Source organism: Anas acuta, chromosome 7 (genome assembly GCF_963932015.1).
Source record: "Anas acuta chromosome 7, bAnaAcu1.1, whole genome shotgun sequence".
NCBI lineage: Eukaryota > Metazoa > Chordata > Aves > Anseriformes > Anatidae > Anas > Anas acuta.
The window spans coordinates 13392700-13414003 of record NC_088985.1 but is presented as its reverse complement, the minus strand read 5'-3'; the positions used below and the strand labels follow the sequence as shown (position 1 = coordinate 13414003).

Genomic DNA, 21304 nt, shown 5'->3' with positions numbered 1-21304 from the left:
CATGCCCAACTGACGAGTTCATATCAGAAAATGAAGAAACCTGCATCAGTATCGATGAGAATTAATTAAAGTAGGATTTTCTGTGTTCTATATACAATTTTTTGGTTTTGTTTCCAAAACGTATGCTGTTCCTGGTTTCCAAACTTTGCATTAATGTGATGTGGAAAACTGAATGTCAGCACTTACGTATATTATTTACTGTGTTGCTCCATCTTCCCTTGTCAGCACTTACAGAACCCTGCAAACTTCCATAATGCAGCTACGGAGCTCCTGGACTGGTGTGGTGACCCCAGAGCCTTCCAGAGACCATTTGAGCAGAGCCTGATGGGTTGTTTGACGGTATGTCCGTTCCTCCTGTGGCAGAAGTTTTATCCTCTGGTTTATACCGTACGTTGTGGCCGAGGGAACTTGATTTTCAGCATCTGCATTCTGTGGTTTTCACCCTTTTGTCTTAAACACATGAAGGCAGACCCTAACGACTGTTTATTTGATTCTCTTACTGCACAGGAAGCAAAATTCAGTATCAAGAGGTTAAATCATAATATATAGATAGAGAGAGAAATAAATTACTAAATGCCTAGCACAAGCTAGGTTACTTGACGTGCACATACACTATTTACTTTCATGGTTTGAGATGGCCGATCAAGTTATCTTCTTACAGATTTAACAGGCTTCTCAGGTTTTTATTTTCCATCACTTGATTTTTGGTGGGTTTGGAGGGCTGCATGTCTTCTATCTTCAGCATGTTGAACCTCCAGCTGAACAATGCTTCTGCCTGTTGGGTTTGGTTTGCTGCATATCTTGGCTGCAGGTCTAATCCTGACATAGTAATTTTAACAGTTTTGTTGACATTGTTGCTTTTCCTTCCATTCATTCCTCATTAAGACTTCTGTAGCTCCTAAAGCAACTTTATTATAATGTACAGAAAATGTATTTTGTACACAACTACTTTTAGTTTTATTTCACATGCATTCAGCTGTGGGTTCCAGTCCAAAATTATTATGTAGAGTCAAGACTTTAGAGGAATTAAATTCTGTCTGGACTAGGAGAGTTCAAAAGCTTCACCATGATTTGCAGAACAAGATTATACAAATAGTTCTGAAGCAGTCAGAAATTTTAGAATCATTAATGGAGAGACCATCTTTGTTGTTGGGAGGGAGTGAAAGTGCATGGATTATTCTCATGCAGTCTGTAAGTGATGCATATGAAACAGACAATAGATCGAGGTTTAGTTGCAGAAATCCAAATGTTAAGGAATGGCTCCATCTTAGTGTGCTCAAGTGTATAGCATCCCTCAGATTTCTATGCCAAAAAGTTAGAATAAACCCAGTGATATAAGAAAGCATATATCATTCTTTCAAACAGAAAAACAAAAACAAAGAAAATAAGAAATGTTAGTAGAGTCCAAATATATGATGTTTAAAGATTGTGCGTGAAGTGAAAGTTACCTTTGATATATAACCTCAACCGTGAATAAATGCGATGGTTGTGGTGTGTGACTGTAAATGCATTTTATTTATACTTTTCAGAAATTTAGCTAGCATTTTGAGGTTAGCATTCAGGAAAGGAGACATGCAACTCAAGCATGCTTAGGCAACCCAAACACAGTATTTCTCTGCAGACCTATGCTAGAACACTGTAAATCAGACCTGCGACTTCCTTGCTGTTTAAATCTTTTCTTTTTATATAAGCAGACCTGCAGTCCGGCCCAAGTGCAGGGTCAGAATAAGTGATGGACTGTCCTCACAGCAAAAGGAAAGAGAGAAAGACATTCTCCCTGAAAAACAGTGAGAGAAAACACACATTATCTTGTTAGCAGAATACATGGAAATGAAAGTACTTTTTTTTTTTTTTTTCCTGACAAGCAGGAAAGAAAAAAACAATCCTTATTGTCTAAGTACTGTTAGCATTTGAACATTATGTATTGCTTTGCTTCATAGTCCTCCATGAACTAAGAGCTGGGTGGCATGAAATCCCCCCTTTCCCAAGGTTGCTACAGAATAAAAGCACTGTCTGCAGTGTAGGATCTGACTGGCAGCATCATCTTTATCATATCATGTAATTTCATTATGCTCCTAGCAAGGAAAAAGCACAGGAACTTAACCTGCTAGCTTGTTTTGTGTTAGGTGATAAATACAGAAGACATGTAGATTGCATATTAATAGTAAGGAATAGAACAGTTTCTTTCTTGTTCCTAATTGTAAAATTCCTCTAATTAAGGTATTCTTTCATTTCTCACAGTGTATATACCTCTTCCTACTTCCCATTAAATATTCTTTCTTACATTGCTACAACCCAAGAGTGTGATAACTCCTGGTTCTTCCTAATGCACAGCAGTATAGTAGGCAAGGTCTCTTTTTTCTTTTAAAAAATCATTCTATCTGCACTTGCTTTATATATAGCCTCTTTTTAAACAGTTTTCTTCCAGGTATATTAAGGGTGAATGTTAAGACTCCTCGTTTACTCATCTTACAGGAAAATTTGTTTGTTTAATAAAAATGTTAAAAATGTATAAAAACTTAAGTCTGTTTACAGGGCAATTATTCAGAAATAAAAAATAATAAAGAGAAGGGCAACTGAAATACTGGAATATCATGAGTAAATTTATCATTAGTTTGCTTAGTAGCATATTCTGTACTACCAAGAGCCAATTTTTAGTAACACTGACAAAGTTTATCAGTGTTTTTCTTTGTGAAGATTATGCTAAAAGAAAATAAAAATGAAAAATCTGTATGAAAGTATATTAAACCACTAGAGCAGGATTATTGTTTTATTTTGCCAGTATTTGAAATGACCTTCAAAAACAGATTCCTTTAAAACTCCCATACTTTTGGGATATGCTTTTTAAAACAAGTAGTCTCTACCATCATTTTAACATTTGAGTTCCATGGACTCCTAAGGGCATGTGCATTTATTTCTGAAAAGCTGTAAACACTAAAGACGATTGCTTATAAGGCTCCTCCTCTTTAGTGTACAGAAGGATTTTTTTCTCTTATGACACTATTGTGTTAGCTCTCTGACCAGGGAAAAAGCACTACACTAAACTGTTCCTGGAACCGTCAAAGGATATGAAATCATATCCTACTAGAGGGTAACACGGTATATCCTAATCCAAATTGAAATATATTAATGTCATGGCTGCAGAAGGGCAAGCTGTCTCGGGGATGAACAAACCATCCATTCACACACATCAAAGTTTAAATGCATCAGATGTAATGACAGAGCATCAAAACACATCTGTTGTATTATGAATAGCCAATTTAATGGTAGCTCTGCAGGTATAACAGATTCTTTGCCTCAGTCAAGTCTTTTCTACAGTATTTTTGCAAAAATTAACCAAGTGGAATTAATTGTATTAATAAAAAGAAAAGGCACTGAAAATCTTGATTATGCTTTAATCTGAGGAGTGGTTCTTAAGAAGTAATTCTGTTTGTTCTATGCACCATCTTCTTGTCTGCACTCTTGGTAACGTCTGATTGACTTTATAACAACAGTATGTTTTTATTCCTGTTGCCGATCTAACAGAACCTGAATGGATGCAGAAGAATGGTCTTAGAAATACTCTGCTTGGGCAGCAGCAGTAAAGCTTCCAGCTTCACTTAGGAATTGCTTCTTTTGATAATAACATCTACGATAGGCTGTCACAGAAGGTTTCCTGCGCTTACTTTTTAATGCTAGCACTTAAAGAAATCTTAGTGACTGGAAAATTTCATAAGTTAGCTAAACAGAGAGCATGTGCAAGACAGAGAGCACGTGCAACATCAACACATGTCCAGTGTTCTTTTTTCTTCTTGTGTGTAATAGATGTGCACAGTATATGTACTGGCTATAAGCAATAATTACTGTGTATCAGTACGTGATACTACTGGAGTTAAACTTGCTATTTCTAGGCTCCAGTGGCGATCTATGCAGAATAACAGGTGTGGGTATTCTTAGCTCAAAAACAAACTCAGGATTTGTTACAGCAGCTGAAAATGTACCAGACAGACAGCTGTCAATTAAAGCCTGTTAACAGGCTTTGTTTAGCTAGGTAAATACCCTGCATTTGTTACGTAGAAACCTTTTAATGATTATTCCTGTAGAGGTGAAATAACTTCAGCTTGTTATTTCAGGAACTGAAACTGACGCTGTCAAGGCCTAAGAAAAAAACGGAATAATTCTGTGAAGTGCAAACAGTTAAAGAGGAAAGGCTTAGGGTGAACCTATGGCATCTTAATGCTAGCAAAATAAATTATATTTTTCATGAACTAAGCCTTGAAAGCTGAGACCCTTGTAAGAAAAAAAACACAAGAAGTGTGATTGCGCATTCATCGCCATTATGCTCAAACAGGTCTGATGGATGCTAGCTTAAGAGCTTACCTTTTTATGTTCACCTGATATAGAAAATCACCCAATTGAGCAGGTAATATAAGTTTATAAAACAAACAAAAGCATTTAAACAGATAAATGGAAGTCAAGGAGGGAGGGATCAGCTTTGAATGTGTTTTCTTTCCTGCCAGTTACAGGCTACAGAAAAATTGCCTTTAGCAGCTTTGATAGAGCACACCTAAACAAATTATGTCCTTTCCCAGGGACAATAAACTCCTTTCTAACTCGCCAAGGAAAGCTGGGTGCTATTCTTCAAGAGTAGTTATTTTGAAAACAAAGAGAACTGTCCATAGGCCCAAAAAAAAAAAGGAAAAATGGTCCTTCATTCTCAAATAAATTATTGAAATTGCAATCGATGTGATTTTTGGTATGTGACTAGCTCTTGCATAGTGTTAGAGGGAGCTGTAAAATTGCCTCTACTTCCCACAACAGTTTCTGATTCTAGTGTTCATAGTTAAAAAACAAGCACTCTGGGATGAGATTATTTTATAAGACTAGTATTATTGGTAAGTTTAGGAATGGGATTATTTTTATTTGAAAACCTGCTGCATATGGCACTACCTTACTTTGGTTTAAAATAAATAGCTTATATTACTAGACAGCAGTTAGAAAAATAACCCTGGTTTGGCTGGACAAGGCTGTCTCACTCTTTTCTGCCTTTTTGCAGATCCACTCTAGTCTCGTCCCATAGGTCTGCTCTTGCTGAACAGTTTAACATGTAAATGATCCCACCGAGGGCATGGCTACCTTTTGTGTCTGCGCTGCAGTAAAAATGGAAACCAGGGGATAGCTGAGAGCAAAATGGACAGATTTACAGACTTGTCTTCAGCTGCTTTCAGGGAAGGACAATAAAGGCACTGCTTTGGTCTCTCACTGTGCTTCAGTGTTACAATGCATGGAGTTCATCGTTCTTTAGGACTCTGCAGCAGTGTGCCTGAAAAGGAAATAAAAGGGGGAAAAGAAGCACAGCTGTGTGTACTTGCTCTCTGACTGTACCTACAGGGTAGGTCAAATGAAATCGTAACACCAGGACAGTTTTGGACAGGAGGAGGAATTTAGGAAAACAGGAGGTGCTTACCTGAGTTGGCTGTTGGCCAAAGCACAGAATGTAATGGAGCATCTCTTGTGCAAAATGGGGTGTCTGACCACCACAGTTAAGACCTAGGGCCTCTTTTCATCTGAAAGATGGCAATTCATACCCTAGTTTGCCCACAAAAAGCAACACTTAGTCTTTCATTAAAAATGTATTTGTCAGTTTCATGATACAGAAATCCTTTTTTAGCTCAGGCAATATGTAATTAAACACAATTCATTAAAAAAAAATAGGACAAGAGCTGTATCTTTGAATAACATCAGTTTTCCAGAACAGGATGCCTCAGACAGCAAAACCAACAAAGTGAAGCTAATGTGTTCACAAGGTATGTGCTGCTACATCGACTTCACACCTGGCTGGATTCATTCTGCTTAATGCAGACAGTATGCAATCGAAAATCAACATGTGACATCAAAAGTCACTTTTCAAATCAGGCTAAGATCTGAATTAGAGTAATTGCAGATGGAAGAGTTGGTTCAGCACATCTATACCCAGAAAACAGCAGGATGCAGCTGCCCATTAGAGCCCTAGAAATGCTGCTTTTGATTGTTGTATCCCAAGACTAGAGCAAAAAGTTCACATGGAAGAAATCTTGTTTCCGTCATCCTCTCTCCATGCATTTGTTAAACACACGTTTTTGTGTTTGCAGTGCATCACAGCACTTTGGGGCCATGTACACGCTGTGCTGTCAGAGTACAGCCAGCAGGCACAGAACGCTCCTCCCCAGAGCAGCTCGTAATGCTACCAAATAACTCAGTGTTACTGGCTGTCATATGACCTCATGATATCCTAAAGCCCTTTTTTTAAACTTGATTTTGCTAGTCAAGGCATGGGTTGTTTTACAGCTTTAAAGCATTTCTTTTAAATGTGTTGCTGTCAGAATCAAAATGCTTTTTGTATTTTTGTATCACTTTCTTTGTGTGATAACTGTATGTTTCATCCATATCATTGTTCAAAATCTGTCAGGACTCAGGTGGCAATGGTATTGCAGTGACCCAGTGATCAGCTGGCTTTATTAAAGTGAAATCCTTGCTTTTTTTCCTCTGGGAGAAAATTTCAGATGGAGGTGATTAAGTATGGGAACCTTCTCTTCAATGCTTATGCTTGTTAGAGACGTTAATAGGGGAGAAGGAGGAAGTAAAGGAGCAGGTATCCTTATTCTGCATGGTCTGCTTCACTTTTTCAGGAAGCGATAAAGAAGTAGACAGCAGGTATAGTAGTTCATTTTATTTTGAAAATACAGTCCTTATCCACCTAATACAATGGGAAATAGATTTAAGAAAACCCTAGTTTGAATGGGGTCTTATACATTTTCAGAACCTACTTAATGTCTGTTTTCAAGCGTCACAAGCCAGAAACTGGCTGACGATGTATAACTTCACTCACCTGCTTTGATCGTCTGCATTGTTGAGACAGCTCTTCTGTAACTAGAATTTAAGAGTCTCATCAGACCAGGACTTCAGATCACAAAGATATCTTCCTCCTTTTCCTTTTTTTTTCTGTTTGAAGCAGATCACCATTCATGTTGGAAAATTCTTCAATTTGCTTCCTGTTTATCTGATCTCTGTGTGTTACCGAGGGGGAAAAATTACCATCTACATTGCAGAATTCTAATTACAAAATTTCTGCTGTAGTCTTCAAACTGCATTCAGATAATTTCAAGTATGCACAAGTGGCTGAACACAGAGCTGTCTGAACTAGCAATCAGCTGGCATTTTTAGTTTTGAGCAGCCAGCAAATTGAATTGGAAAAATTCATTCTGATGCCAGCAGGGGGGGGTGCTCTTGACTGCTGCTAGTTAAGAGATTCTTTGAAAGTGCAACATAATGGGAAGGGAGTTTTGTAATAAGCAGCCATATAACCCTCTTGATTAACAGGCCTGTTAGGTTAAGAGCTACATTGTTCCAGTACTTCGTGGTGTGATGACAAGAAGGGCAGGGAGGGGAGCTTGCCGTGGTGTAGCTCCTTAGTCTTGCAGAAGGGGGAAAACGGCAACAATAAAAACAAAGTACTGGAGTTAAATTCAGCAGAGGAGAAAGAAGTGGGTAGCTGAATTTCTCTGCTTTTTCCATTATTAAAACTTACCTCTAATAATTTTGCTCATACTATCGGTGACTCCGAGAGTTCAGCCATCTGGAACTCCGCAGAGCTGTGTCACAGGTGGCGAGTGTGAAATGTCAGGTGTGAATGCTGTACTGTCCAGATGAAAGATTTGAAAGGTTTTTGAAATCAGATTTCCTTATTGGCAATTACTGTTAGATTAAAGTTTGCTTGCAAATAAGGTATATGTTACTTCAAAGATGGAATTTGAATTAGTCATCAGTACTGTACCACCATAAAAATAAAAGCTAGGGGTTGCTAGTATAAATAGGAAATGTGTTAGGAAATAAGGCTGTAAAATAACATGGAGGATTACTGAGTTTGTATCCCAGTTTCGGACAGTGATATCATTGTCAAATGTGTTTTCTTCTTTAATGTGCTACTGAATTTCAATTGAATTACATAGCATGTGTGCTTAGGCCAACTAAGATGCATGCTTACAGCATTTCAAAATGAAGTCACGTTTGGACGCGTGGTGCCACCTGTGTGTTGTCTGAATTTTTGCTTGTGTGCTGAACTTGAATTTGCAGTTAGGGAAAGCCCAAGTATGTTTGCAGGTGGGTATCAGATCACTTAACCATAACATTGAATGGATAATTGAAACCACGTTGATTCGATTCTGCCTGATCAGAGTACTGTTACCTCAGTTAGGATCTAAACCACAGAAGTTTCCAAACTTGGGAGTGTTCCCGGGGTAGGGTTCAAGCAGAGTTGGGTGGCTCCAGTCAGCAATAGATGTCAGCAATTGCTGAATTTGGCTTGGGAAGGACTTAAGGGGACATTGTGTCCATTCTTTTTTCCTAAAGTAAATTTCATCAGGGTCTACTGACTAGAATATATTAACTTTACGAGTGGTCTTCTAATTGGTTCTTTGCATTTTCTGAATCATATTCCTATGACGCATTGGATGTCTTAAAGATACCATGTAGTCTACTATAAATTGCCCCGCTCCCAAACGCCAGAGAGATTAACAGACTGTTCCATTGTTTGAGGGTCTTGAACATCTCAAGAATTTTCCAATATTTGTCCCAGTCACTTGTACAATGAGCAGATGAATTCGAGTTACATGTTTTGTATACACAAGGGACCGTTGATTCACATCACCTATAAGAAAGCTTTCTATGTATTTGAAGCCTAACCTCGTATCTTCTGCCAATTTTCTCTTCTTAGATTAAAATCAAGTTATTGATACGTTTTTTAGAGCTTTACTTTCAAAACCATATACTTGCTCATGTCCTCAGTATTTCTGCCTAACCACTTACGCTTCATTTCTGTTTGGACATCTGAGTTCTCTATCCATTTATAGTATTTTGTATGTGTTTAATTTTTGGAACACTTTTACAGTTAATGAAGATTATTTTAAACTCTCACCCTGCTATCTTAAGCGTTTGCAGACTCCTCTGTATGTCATCATCTGAAGTTTTACAAGTTACCCAGTTTCATTGTCCAAGTCAAAACTGAATACATAGAAATGGCCTGTATCCAGGACAAGTTATGATTTGACAGAGGACTATTAATCAATAATCTGGGTAAAGTTTATACTAACGTCATCTGGGCTATGTTCATCTGTTATGACAGTGTCTTGTAGGGCAATGTCAAAAGGCATGTTAGAGTTATAAGATACATGTCATCTAGTGCTTTCCTTACACTTACAAGGCCAGTTAACTTGTCAAAGAAGAAAACTGCACTGTGCTGATGGATTCATGATGATGTTCTGTATTACTCGCATAATACTGGTTCAGTAATTTATTTTGTTATCAGTCTGGGTAACTGTAATTTCTAAGGTTCGCCTTTTTACCGTCTCAAAAACAGACATTTGATGTGCTTCCAAGGCGTCTGCCTTGAATGAATTCCTGAAGATAATCATTAGCAGTTACAAGGTTTGCCCAGGCTGGTTCCTTTGAGGCACTCTAAGGTAAATATCATCAGGGTCTGCTGAACTGAATATATTAAAATTACCAACTGGTTTCTAGTTGATTCTTTGCATTTTCTGGATCATATTCCTATGACGCATTTGTCATCTTGTTTCTGAGAATCCCAGTGTTTTAATATTTAAAAGGATAGAAAGCCCCTGGTGTGCAGGTTCACAGGAGGAAGGCCTTCTCAGTACCCAGTGAGCAGTGTAAGAAATGAGGCAATGTCTCTGTGCACCGGTGGGCAACCTGCAATGTGATCTTTGCAGGGTGTACAAACCGCTCTGTTCAACTTGCAGTTTAAAATAAAAGTAAGTCTTCAGCTGTTACAATTGATAGAAGGACTTTAAAATACAATTAATGCAGAAATTTTTGAGCCTGTGAAGAAACTGGACCAAAAAAAAGTGACCTGCTGTACCTATGAGGAGCAGTACCTAACAACTGAAGGCTGGGAGAGCAGCAGGGCCCAGTACGCACTCCTGAGCACTGCCAGAGCAGTTTGCTTCACGTGGCCTCTTCCAGCCTTACTGGACTGTAAAGAAAAATACAGGTAGAAAATAATTCTTTTTGCAAAATGGAAATTTGATTAGAAACGTTTATTTTCAATTAGGTAGTTACTGGTTTTGCTGTTACTCTTTTGAGGGGAGGATGGTTTTCTGTCCTCTTTTTCTATGGAGAAACTCTTGAGTTTAGATTTATTTCTGTTAACAGAAGTGATTTTTTAATTTGTTTTCCTTCATGTTTTTGATGAAAAACTTGAGCAAAAAATAACAATTGATTGGGTGGCTTTTCTAGACTTAACAAATTCAGGTTCTGCCTCCTCTCGCTTTGGTAACCCACTTGCTGTGCTTGCTGACCCATGCCGTGTGGGCCTGCACAAGATGGTCCTTTGGCCACCACAGCATGGTTAATACTGGGGACCTCTGCTTTCCATCAGACATGGTAGGGTACCTAACAGTGTTTTCTCTGACTGGTAGCGGAAATCCAGAGAAGTAAACTGCTGTTGAACTAAAGTGTAACAGAGCAGGCCCCGGCCTGCTGTTAGGACCCAAACTAGCCCAGGCTTTCCAGCTTCTTCAGTGAAGACATTGCAAAAATAGATCAGCTTTCCTGGGCTCAGGAGTTTATGAGTTTTCTATTTCCTGTATTATCATAGAGATTTTTATTTTTTATTGCATAATTAGCAGGATGTCAGTTCAGAGTTCTGACTTGACCACTGGCTAATGGTATCTCTGTATTCATAGCTGCACGCTCCACAACGAACTAAGCATACGGTCACATATGGTATATATGATATATATAAAGCATATATGATGCATTTTTTTAAGTTATCGTGCTCTCACTGAAGAGCAGGTGTATCTACCTTCATTCCTGATCAGTTTCAGAAGAGGTAGTGTGATGAGCATATGCTTTTTTCAAAACAGAAAATGGGAGTGTCCTTGCTCCTCTATTTTTGCAGGCCTAAGCCTGAGGCAAGTTGCTTTGTGATGGTACAGGACGGTACCTGAAGAAATGTAAATAATGTTTACACATTAATGACACAGTGCTCTCAGAAGCCTTTAACAAGATGTATTTTTTAAAAAGGATCTTTGTCTGCTTCCTTCTGGTGTGGTACCCTTGTCTAGTGTGTACCTGTCAGTGGCTGAGCTGTGGTGATACTGGAAGAAGGAAAAGGAACAGTTAAACATCAGTGTCCCCTGGATCTCACAGCAAACCACCAGTCTTACCTCCTATTGCTAACTTCTCATGAAGTGTGAAATACCCTGTTTTCCTCCTGTTGCTCTTTTCCTTGTTTTTGTTTTTATTTGTATCTAATTGTTGCAAGTTTGGACCCAGCCTCTTAATGAGGAACTGAAGAACCATCAGACTCTGTTGTGTGTAAAAGATTCAAGGTTGATCTATCAAGTTCGCTGTTTTGTGATTTATCAAAAATAATTTCGACTTTCCTCCCAAATTATTTTTCTTTCCTATCTACAACTTAGACAATTTTAATTGTAAAGAGAAACAGGAGATAAAACAATGTTCTTTGTTTGTGTGTTGTTATACTGATTATCTTGAATTCTCATTTGATTCCCCTGAAGCTCTCCACTGCTCTATTTTGAGATTGAGAGGGTTAAAAAAGATAGAGAGGAGTCACTCCCACTTGATAAATTCAGATGAATCTATAATTTCTAAATTAATAGGAAAAACAACAACAACAAAAATCTAACCAGGAACATTATCTGTGATAATTATTTCTTAAGAGAGAAATCTAATTCTTAACTGTTAATTAGGGAAAGTGGATAATGGAAGAAAGTTCAAAATAATAAAGTTCATGTAATAATAATGTTCAGTAGGTAGGCCAGAATACTGCATTTATTTACTATCTGTAGGTTATCGCATATCTTGATTCCTGACTGTTTTATGTTGTTGCTTCTTTGGGAAGTCAGTGCTGGGCACAGGTAATTGCACTATCACTGATTTAGAAATAAGCTTTCAGAATAGGGGTGGAAAAAGGATATTTTGTTGCATTGTAAGTTATTTAGGATTGGAACTTTGTTTTGCTTCACCCAAGGAAATGGCGTTTTGTTTCCTTTGGAGTTCTTTGACCACTGGTATAATGCAAAGGAATAATGGAAGTGCTAAGAATAATGTTTTTATCCATGCCTCTGAGTCTGAAGTCATCCTGTGCAACCAGAAGGCAATATAAAAGCTCTGCTGTGTACAACTGTAGCATAGTTTGCCCAGAATGACCACAGTATTATGTGTATACTATGCCGATTTTTGTGAGGATACATTGTTGGCTGATAGCTGAGTTGCTGGCTTGGAGAAACAGTTGACTGCGTTTCATCCTTGACCCCAGTCTTTCACTTGCCTAGTTTAGCTAGTCCTACAAGAAATTTAGATTCCTTCTATATCTTCTCAGGAGCAATCAAAAAAAAAAAAAAAAAAAAAAAAAAACCAAAAAACCTTCTCTTCGTATTTATGTGTTTGTCAAATAGGCACAGGCATATTTATTTTAGAAGTATAGTAAATGGGCTTCGCAATACTGTATTGTTGAAATGCAGCAACTGTGACACTGATCACAGCAGAGGAGAACACTACATCAGTGAGGAGAAGGGCATTTTAACCTAGGGGATGTGGGCAGTGCTCTTCAGAGCAAGGCCAGGAACTATTTGTGACCCAGGGACAGAGACTTAGATTTCTTCTTCGCAAATTCTCAAGTATAGTGAAATATATTCTGTATAATCTTTGCATGTGGTCCTCCTGCACTATTTTCTGGAAAAGCTTTTTCCCTCCGACTCCAGATGAACTATCAGGCCATTCTTCTGGCACATGGTCAAATAACGAGATCACCAGAAGAGATTCTTGTGTTCTCTTTGCTGTGCTTGCACTGGGAGCTGTGCCTCATATCACGTTTGTGCTGTGGATATTGCAACAGCAGATTCAGTTGTCTAACATCAGTGCTGATAAGCAGGTTAATGTAACTTTGCAAAGAGCTCAAGTAACCTTTAATGAAGCTTTCTTTATTTCCCTCTGCAGGTGGTTAGTCGAGTGGCAGCTCAGCAAGGATTTGACTTGGATCTTGGATACAGGCTACTGGCAGTATGTGCAGCCAACAGGGACAAATTCACTCCAAAATCAGCCGGTAGGAAAAACCTTTTTTGGTATATCAGTGATTTCTTGGACTGTTATATGCTGAATAAATACTACTTGCTACTGTATTGCTTTTTTAAAAACAAAAAACAGCCAAGTGTTCTGTGGTAACAGTGCTGCAGATTTTAGCATTTCAGTGGTATGCTGTTCTGAGGATGATTGGCTTTGGGAATTAACATTTTTCCCAAGTAGTGCTGTTCATATCCCTGTTTGATCTTATAGATGAAGTGTAAGTTCCAGAAACAGTGATGTTCAATAATATTAGGGAGGGAACGAGCATACTCAGACCCCTCCATCTTGGTAAACCATTGATTTTCTGTTGTATGTCAGCCTTTCTATATCTTTTATGTTCATTCTGTAAGTGTCTGAAATAATATGTTGCCAAACTTTTTTGTTCCTGGATTGCATATGTCTGTGCAAAGAAGTACCACAGTTTCTTGTAGGTATATTCACTCACTATAGAATTTCAAGCCAAGAATAGGTAACAATGCTGTTAAAATAATATTAAGTAGCACTTTTTTCATTTTTTTTTTAATGGCAATTATCTGTTATGGTGCTGTGATAGGGTAGGACATCAAAGATTATGATGTGTTGCTATTGTTTTCCTGTATTGTTAAAAGTATAAAATGCACTTGGGAGTCTCTGCTTCTCACATTGTTTTTTATTTAACTGGAGAGTTTAATTTTGTTTCTTTTTGTAGCTGATGTCAACATAACGTGTACTGATTTGAAAAAAAGGCAGGTATCTACACTCCGGAATGGAACACTTAACTTTTCTAGTTAGTAACTGGTATACAGTCCCAGTTTTAGAATGTTAGAAAAGGCTACCTTCTTCCAAAACAGTAATTTATTGTCAACTGATTACGTGTTAGTAGCATTTATTTTCATGTAACTTTTTGGTCCTTACCAGACTCAAACTGCTTTCACTCGTGGCTATCTTTTGTTTTAAGTGCTCTAAGCAGTTTCTTGTGCAAAGTGGTTTTCACATCATGACATATTCAATGGACTAATTAATCCTTTGTATGAGAAGGGATTATTAATTTTACTAAATGTCCAATGAACTGTCTAATTTTCTTTTGGGAAAGCTGTGTGGAAGATTAAAACCTTCAGCTGACCAGTCACAATTTCCCTTTTTCTGAATTTATACCAAGTTTCTCCAATAGTTAGCTATCGTGTCTCTTGTGCTTTTTTTTTTCTTTTTTTTTTAAGGATTGTTTGAGGATTTCTTGCTAGGAATGCATTAACTGAGACTTTTCTTTCCCTTGAAAATATACCTAGTAAAAGTAGTCATACCTTTGTTCCTGGAAGTTCTTACTGAGTGTGTGTTAGTCTCTGAGGTGTGAGGTCTCTATCAGTCTGTTAGTAGAGGTAAGGTAGTCTTTGGATCTTTTCATGTTATAATCCTTTTTGTTTGGAGCAGACATGAGAGGATAGCCTTGAAAGCCACTGGTTGGTCGGTCATATCCTAGAAAAGCCCAGTTGCAGTGTTTCATTTGTACAAATAATTATTTGGGTGGAATATCTGCCTTTTTTTTTTTTTTTGTCCAACTCATTACTCTACTAATCCGTACGTCTTTCCATTGTTAATTGATACAATACTGGGAAAATTGTAATGAAATCACGAGCTCTCCTCTCAGTGTATTAAAAACCTTTTCAGTCATTTGCTTTTCTTCCTACTTCCCAGATGCATGTACAAACGATTTATTTCCAGTGATCTTACATATCAGGTTTCACAGCTACCTTAGGTTAACCATGTATATACTTATTTCACCAATTGTTCCTGGGGTTTCATCATGCCTACCCACACCATGTTTTGCAGTGCTCTTTTTGTCTGTATTAAGTAGTCAAAACTCAGGGCACGCCATAATGCATTTTGGTGAAAAGTCACATGTAACACCTACTCTAAGGGTGTCACATTCACATATGACCTGTGAGAGCTGCATCATTGAATGGGCAGCTTGAAAGACTGACAGGTGAGGATTACAAATGTGAGATTGTTTCAGACTATCTTGATTTTTTTTTCTGAAAGTGTTAATTTCAACATCTGAACGTATTAACGTTGTCTGATTTCTAAAGCAACAGTGGATCTGCTCCCTTATTCAGTTATCATTAAAATTGTTTTTTATTTTTTATTATTTTTAATAATTTTTATTATTTTTTAAGCAGTGCGTACCATTGAAAGCTGCCTTTCACGATTTGCTTAAGTTGTCAAGGGTTCTTGCATATGGATTTGAGTAACTCATTCTTTTCCTTGTTACATCTGTTGAAGACACCTTCAACACTTCTTCCAGTCACTTTCTCATGTAGATACCAAATGGCATTATTTTTAATGAATAAGAATGTTTTTCCCTTCCTCCAGGCTTAAGGGGAATTTATAATGGCTTGAATTCATTCTTCGAACTAGGGCTATAATGCTACCAAAGGGGTAGCTCCAGAAATACTTCTAGTCTGTGTTGCATTGTTTCTGATGCACTGAAATACTAAGAGGAGAAAAAAAAAAATTAGTGGCTCTTGGGCTTCACAGCTCTGCTCAGCACAGCACGGGGACCACCCCAGGTCCAAAGTGGCAGCTAAGTGTTCGCTGGTCACCTTCTGTTCGTCTGTTTGGTGAGAGTTAGGGTCCCCATGGCCGTGCCCAGTGGTCTTGGTTGTCCCTGGTGGAGCAGAGCTGGAGCCAGAAGCCAGAGGGCTGCCTGCCCAGCAGGCCCACAAACACACACCCCTGGCTCGGGCAGTCAGCGCCACCTGGTTTCCTGCCACTTGGCTTAAAAAGCTGTAGTGGTAGCTGCCTGCTAACCCACCTCACATAAGCTGAAGAGGTTAGGCGATGGTGACACGAGCTGCAGAAGGCAGATCAGAGCATACCTGATGTGGGGAGATGGACAGCAGGGGGGACAGAAGCTGTCTCAGGTGGCACAGCCACGGGAGCAGACCAAGAGCTGTCAGCTCTGTAGCGTTTCCCAAACAGAACAGGACAGTCTAGTGTTGCTGAAACAGTATTTGATGTTGTGCTTTTTTTGTCTGCCGTGTTTTACCTGGCCATTGAGATAGTCAACAATTAGCTAATGTGAGTTGTTTCAGAGAATGCCTTGAGGCTGGAGACTTGCATGGCATGAAAAATATTAAAAAGTTGTCATATGTGCTTTTAAATAGTAATGATGGTTTAATGACTTTGCCTTTTGTCTCTGCTTTCTGGTGTTTGTACCTGGAATAATAGCGATGCCTCCTTTTATTCTTCTAGCCCATGCTGCTGCATCTGGGCTGCTGCCTCAGCAGGAGGTCAAATACAGCGCTTCCCACCCTGAAGACAAATGACAAAGCCTTTAAAAATACATGTCTCTCTTTTGGTGACAGCTGCTCCCCAAACCTTCCAAGGCAAATTCCTTTGCCTTGTTGTGACACCTATAGGGAATGGCACAGCAGGTTGGCTGCATGCTCATTTACTTTCAAACTACAGCAACCTCAGTTGCGCTTAGTATGCAAGTGCATGGGTGTTTGCGTATTCCTGGCTTTCTAGCCCTCTGCCTGAGCTTTTCTTTCAGAATAGTGCCTGCTTGGGCATCTAAACGTATTCTGAGCATGGTATCTTCTGCTTTTGCCCTTCCTGTACAAAATTTTAAGTTGTATGGTAGCTTTATTTTAAGGTCCATTATTTAAGTAAAACAGAACTCACCAGTCAGTGTTTGTTAAAAAACTGAAAGGGAACAATTTTCTGTGCTGAAATTCAAGAAAACAACATCAAAAACTTTATCAAGCTACTGAACTTCATTGCTCTTGTAGCTACTTCTGCTTTTGTCAGGGGGCCAAGCTGAGGCCAGACAAGGGGACGACAGGATGAGATCATACAGGGAGCTTTGTCAGAAAAAGACAGTGTTCTGTATCTCTGTAAAAGAGAGAGGGAGAAAGGAGCCTGAGGGCAGAACCGTGCAGAAAAGGTACTTTAGCAATCACTGAGAAGCTACAGAAAACAAATGCTCTGATAGCTTGGATGGGCAGCTAAGTGTTAGCTGTTTGATAGCAGAGATAGCAACCCCTTTTTGATAGTGGCTTGTTTTTGGTCCCTTAGGCTCTGCTGGCTGTGCTTTGATTTCATATTTGAAGAGAAAATTTATTAATACTCTTAATTTTATGTGAGGTATAAATGAAAACTTCATGGTATTGGAGGATTTTACATTAAATTTTGTTTATTTGTTTAGCTTTTATCATTGTACTGTAACTGTGAAGTAATAGGGCTGTTCTTAGTGGGCCTGCTACCAAAGCTGTGAGTAAAATGGACCCTGGGTTAAGAAAGGTATTTGCACTGTGAGGGTACTGGCAAATGGTTGTGTTAAAGCATCACCAGGCAAGAGAGTGAGACCTACGAAGGTATGTCCTGATTAGGGTGTGTTATCTGGCATGTTTGACTGTCTTGTTTTGAAATAATGGTATAGATGAAACAAAGTGTATTTTGGCATATTATTAAATCAAACTTACAGAAGTGAGAGAAAACGAGAGAAGACTGTGCAATACAAATAAGGAAAAGGTAGAAAGTAAGGATGATCTCTAGAGTATGTGTGACCAGAAAGCTGGGTGAACATTTTGCCTGAGTTTCCAATAATAATGCTCATATTGTCTGTGGAGGCAAGGCAACTGGAAGGATTGCAAGTATAGAATGGAAATTGCTACAGCCAAGGCCAGTGGCATCCCTCCAGCTTGAAGGGACCAAATGATCAGCGTGCCTGCATTCAGAAAGAAATAGCACATGAAATGTCAGTCGCGTGCCTCACACCCAACATTTTCAGCAATTCAGTCAAGTCAAAAATGGTCCCTTACGACTGGAGTCGAAATGCAAATACTGCATCTGTATTTAGCAGAGTGGGTGATGAGAATATGTAGGCAGTTTTATGAGAGCAGAGTAGAAGAGGGTGTTCATGAAATGAAAGCTGAGCAGGGTCATGAGTTGTATGTAAATGCTAACAAATAAAGAGCTTAGTACAAGAAGAAATGTAAAGCTACTGGATGGTGATGTCACAAAAGTATATAGGTATAATTGAATAAATTGCTGAAATTGTGAAAAATTGGGTTGGCAGTTGGATTTGGAATAGGCTTTCAATTAGAATGACAGTGGAATGGGAGGGAGCAAAGGAAAGGAACATGGAAAATAAAACTTTTTTTAAAGAACATAACTCAATAAACATATGAAAGGAACTTAATAATGGGGTTCTTGATGTAGTTCAAAGCTGAGTTATAAGAATCTTTTATTTATGTGTTCCCTAATTCTTGCTACATTTCCGTGTAGCTATCTTATCCAGTGGCCCTTAGCATTACTGTCCTAAAACTGTCCACTTGACATTCTTCATTAGAATAAAGGCAGCACTTTCCTGTAGCTGTTACCTTTTGAAACTGCCTTTGATGCAGAAACTGACTACATTTCAGGTGATCTCTGGGTTTACTTCCCAGCTCTTAGCACAAATTCTCACTGTGTGCCCTTGACTGTTTCACTGTCTGTTTTGTACTTCTGTAGCTTTGAAGCAAGGATAATAATACACCTTCCAGCCACTTTTATTTGTCTGGTTTAATTAAACTCAATATTATGCAGGGCAGAGAATACCTCTTCCCCTGTAGGTGTATATCTTAGTGCGGTGGAGCCATGGTTACAGCTTGGGACACTTAGGCTTTGTTATCATAGAGATAAATAATTCTGTCTGGAAGGTATGTTGGCAAGACATAGCTGTATGCAACCACAACTCTCTTTCCTGAAAATTTATAGTATATATACCATATCTGAATTGTGCAAGTTGGCAACTCCCTTTGACCAAAAGGAAGCTCAGCTAGCATTGATAAGTGGTGAGCAGCATTAATTTGCCTGCAGTCTGTGACAGCCCCATTTTCACTGACTGCACAGAAGGGGACCCCACGGAAGACATCCTAGACTCTGCAAATCTGTCTCACCTGTAAGTTCAGTCAGAGCAACTCAGGTCTCTAAAAGAACTGCAGTCTGGAAAATTATACCCTGTATCTCGAGCCTCTGTCTGGTTGGCTTGGCACACGGCAGCAGTTCTCAAGTATCTCAAAATGGAGCATCTGAAGAGCCTGCAGAATGAGAGATGCTGTCCCTCCTAGAACTTAAATTCAGCCGCTCGGTTTTTCCTTCCTCTCAAGTGTCTGCTGTTGATGGATTTGGTCTCCACTCTATATCAAAGAAACACTACCGTACTCAGGGCAGATCATCATTATCAATAGATTGGCAACAGATACCATTTTGCTGAAATAGAAATTCATTTTTGGCAGTCACTGTTGCGCATGTGTTTATAAATGAGGTTGCATGACTGAGTTGCTGCCGCTTTTTTCTGTCTAGCCAAAATATCAGGTGCTTTATCTGGCCTGTTCTTTTTGCCATTTGGCAGGTCCTTGTTACCATGGTACTAATTTTGACTTTTGAGAGATGTAGCAGTAAAACTCTGTCACTGGGTTGGAATGTTTTTGTGCTACCGCCTTTATTGTAGCACTTAGGAAAATTGCAGAGACTCAACTGTAGCAACAAGATAGCTCTGTTGTTTTCTTATTCTGTGCTTGGGATTTTCATGAGGCTCGTAAGTCCCCCTGAATGCTCACTTTGCTGAGGATTTGAAGTGTATAGTGAATTACCTCATTGTGTGGTTCCTGAGAAGCATCTTTTCCTGGTGAGCACAACACACTTTCACTTGGATTGGAACTGGCATTCTCCACAGAAGATTTATGTTGGTTTCTACTGATGTTTTCTGTCTTCTGCTGAAGGGTCCCCATATGTGCTCAGAGCAACTGAATTATATATAATTCAGTTATATAAGTATACATATAATATACATATGTATACATATAAGTATATACAAACCAGAGGTTGGTCTCTGTGTGAATTTTGATCTTGTATTTTTTGGTGTTTGGGGTAATGCATCTGTCCCTCTGAACATGAGCTAAGTCACGAAGTATGAAGGAAGGCAGCTATGAAAAATACGTGTATTCATAGGAAAGCAGAAAGCTAAGTCTTCAGAATGGCATTTGCCCCTCGCAAACTTACCTTTTCCTCAGTGTACAGCAAGCAGTCCTGAGTGTGTTCCTTTTTGAGCTGCAGTGCATCCAAATGTACCTCCCTGCCAGGGCTTTTATCGGGTATGTGTCTTGAAGGCATTCAGAGAAGTTCCTGAGAAGTCCAGCTATGAGAACAGCAGTTTCCACGGGTGCTGGTAGCTTTGTGCTGCTGGTCGACTGGATGACCAAAAGCATGAACTGTATGAATGGATCAGACCATCAAACTGGCTCCACGTCAGCCAATTCTATCCCTAAATAAAATTGCCATTGCATGGGTCAAAATTCCAGATCCATTTCTAATTCCTGCCAGTTGGTCTGCAGCATGCAGGCAGCTCTTAAGAGTTCTTGCTCCTAATTTTCCAGAAAGGACAGTTTTATTATGAAACATGCTGGTTAATAGACAAGATACTGTATACAATGTGTCTCCTTACACAGAGAAATTTCCGTACTGAGAAGCCTTACTGAACAAGTGTTTTAGCATTTCATCCTTTGTAATGCTCATGTTCAAATACACCTGTTAAAATATGCTGATAGCAAGGTATTCAAATAAGTTCTGTGTGATAAAATGTGTTCATTTAAGTATCAGTGTAAGTATAATCAACAAATCATAAGGATTCATCTTTTGAGATTGCTCTAGTTTGTATTAGTCTTTGTGCCTCTTCATGAGAGGGAATTCAAGGAGAAAGACCACGGAATAACAGAAAAGGGATTTGAAGAGTGCTTATTAAGTAATATATTCCCCAAACAAATGCAGTATTGTTCCTTACAACGTGTGCTCTTTTTCTGAGCAATTCAATAAAGGTTGGAATGTTCATGTTTGATAAAGCTTCTAGATCAGTTCCATTTTATGGGTTCTTTTTGTCTCAACTTATTTCAGTTTTTAATTAATTGTTTAAAAAATGTCAAATTGGGTTTCATCTGCAGGTTTTTCAGATGCTGAGGTAAACATTTTCTTTTTTTTTTTTTGATTATCTGATTAAAATTGCAAGGGTATTTATTTCTCATTGTGAACTTTCTTTTTCAATATCCTAATAAATCCACTTTTTCCTCAGCTATTCTTGACATATCTGTAGATGCTAACTCTTGTTTTGTAGCAGTTACCAGTAACACCTGACTTAAGGAATACATGGAAGAAAAGAGATGTCACT

General features: G+C 38.6%; 1 protein-coding gene across 13 annotated transcripts in view; it reads left to right on the top strand.

The window, feature by feature from the left end:
• The window catches only part of ZMIZ1 (zinc finger MIZ-type containing 1), a 344474-nt gene that overhangs the window by 201997 nt on the left and 121173 nt on the right, over window positions 1-21304 (top strand). For all 13 annotated transcript variants that reach the window (XM_068689469.1, XM_068689467.1, XM_068689458.1 and 10 more), the window contains 2 exons: window positions 226-339; window positions 12997-13102. In XM_068689469.1, the coding sequence (XP_068545570.1) occupies window positions 226-339; window positions 12997-13102 (220 nt within the window). The remainder of the gene's footprint in view (window positions 1-225; window positions 340-12996; window positions 13103-21304) is intronic.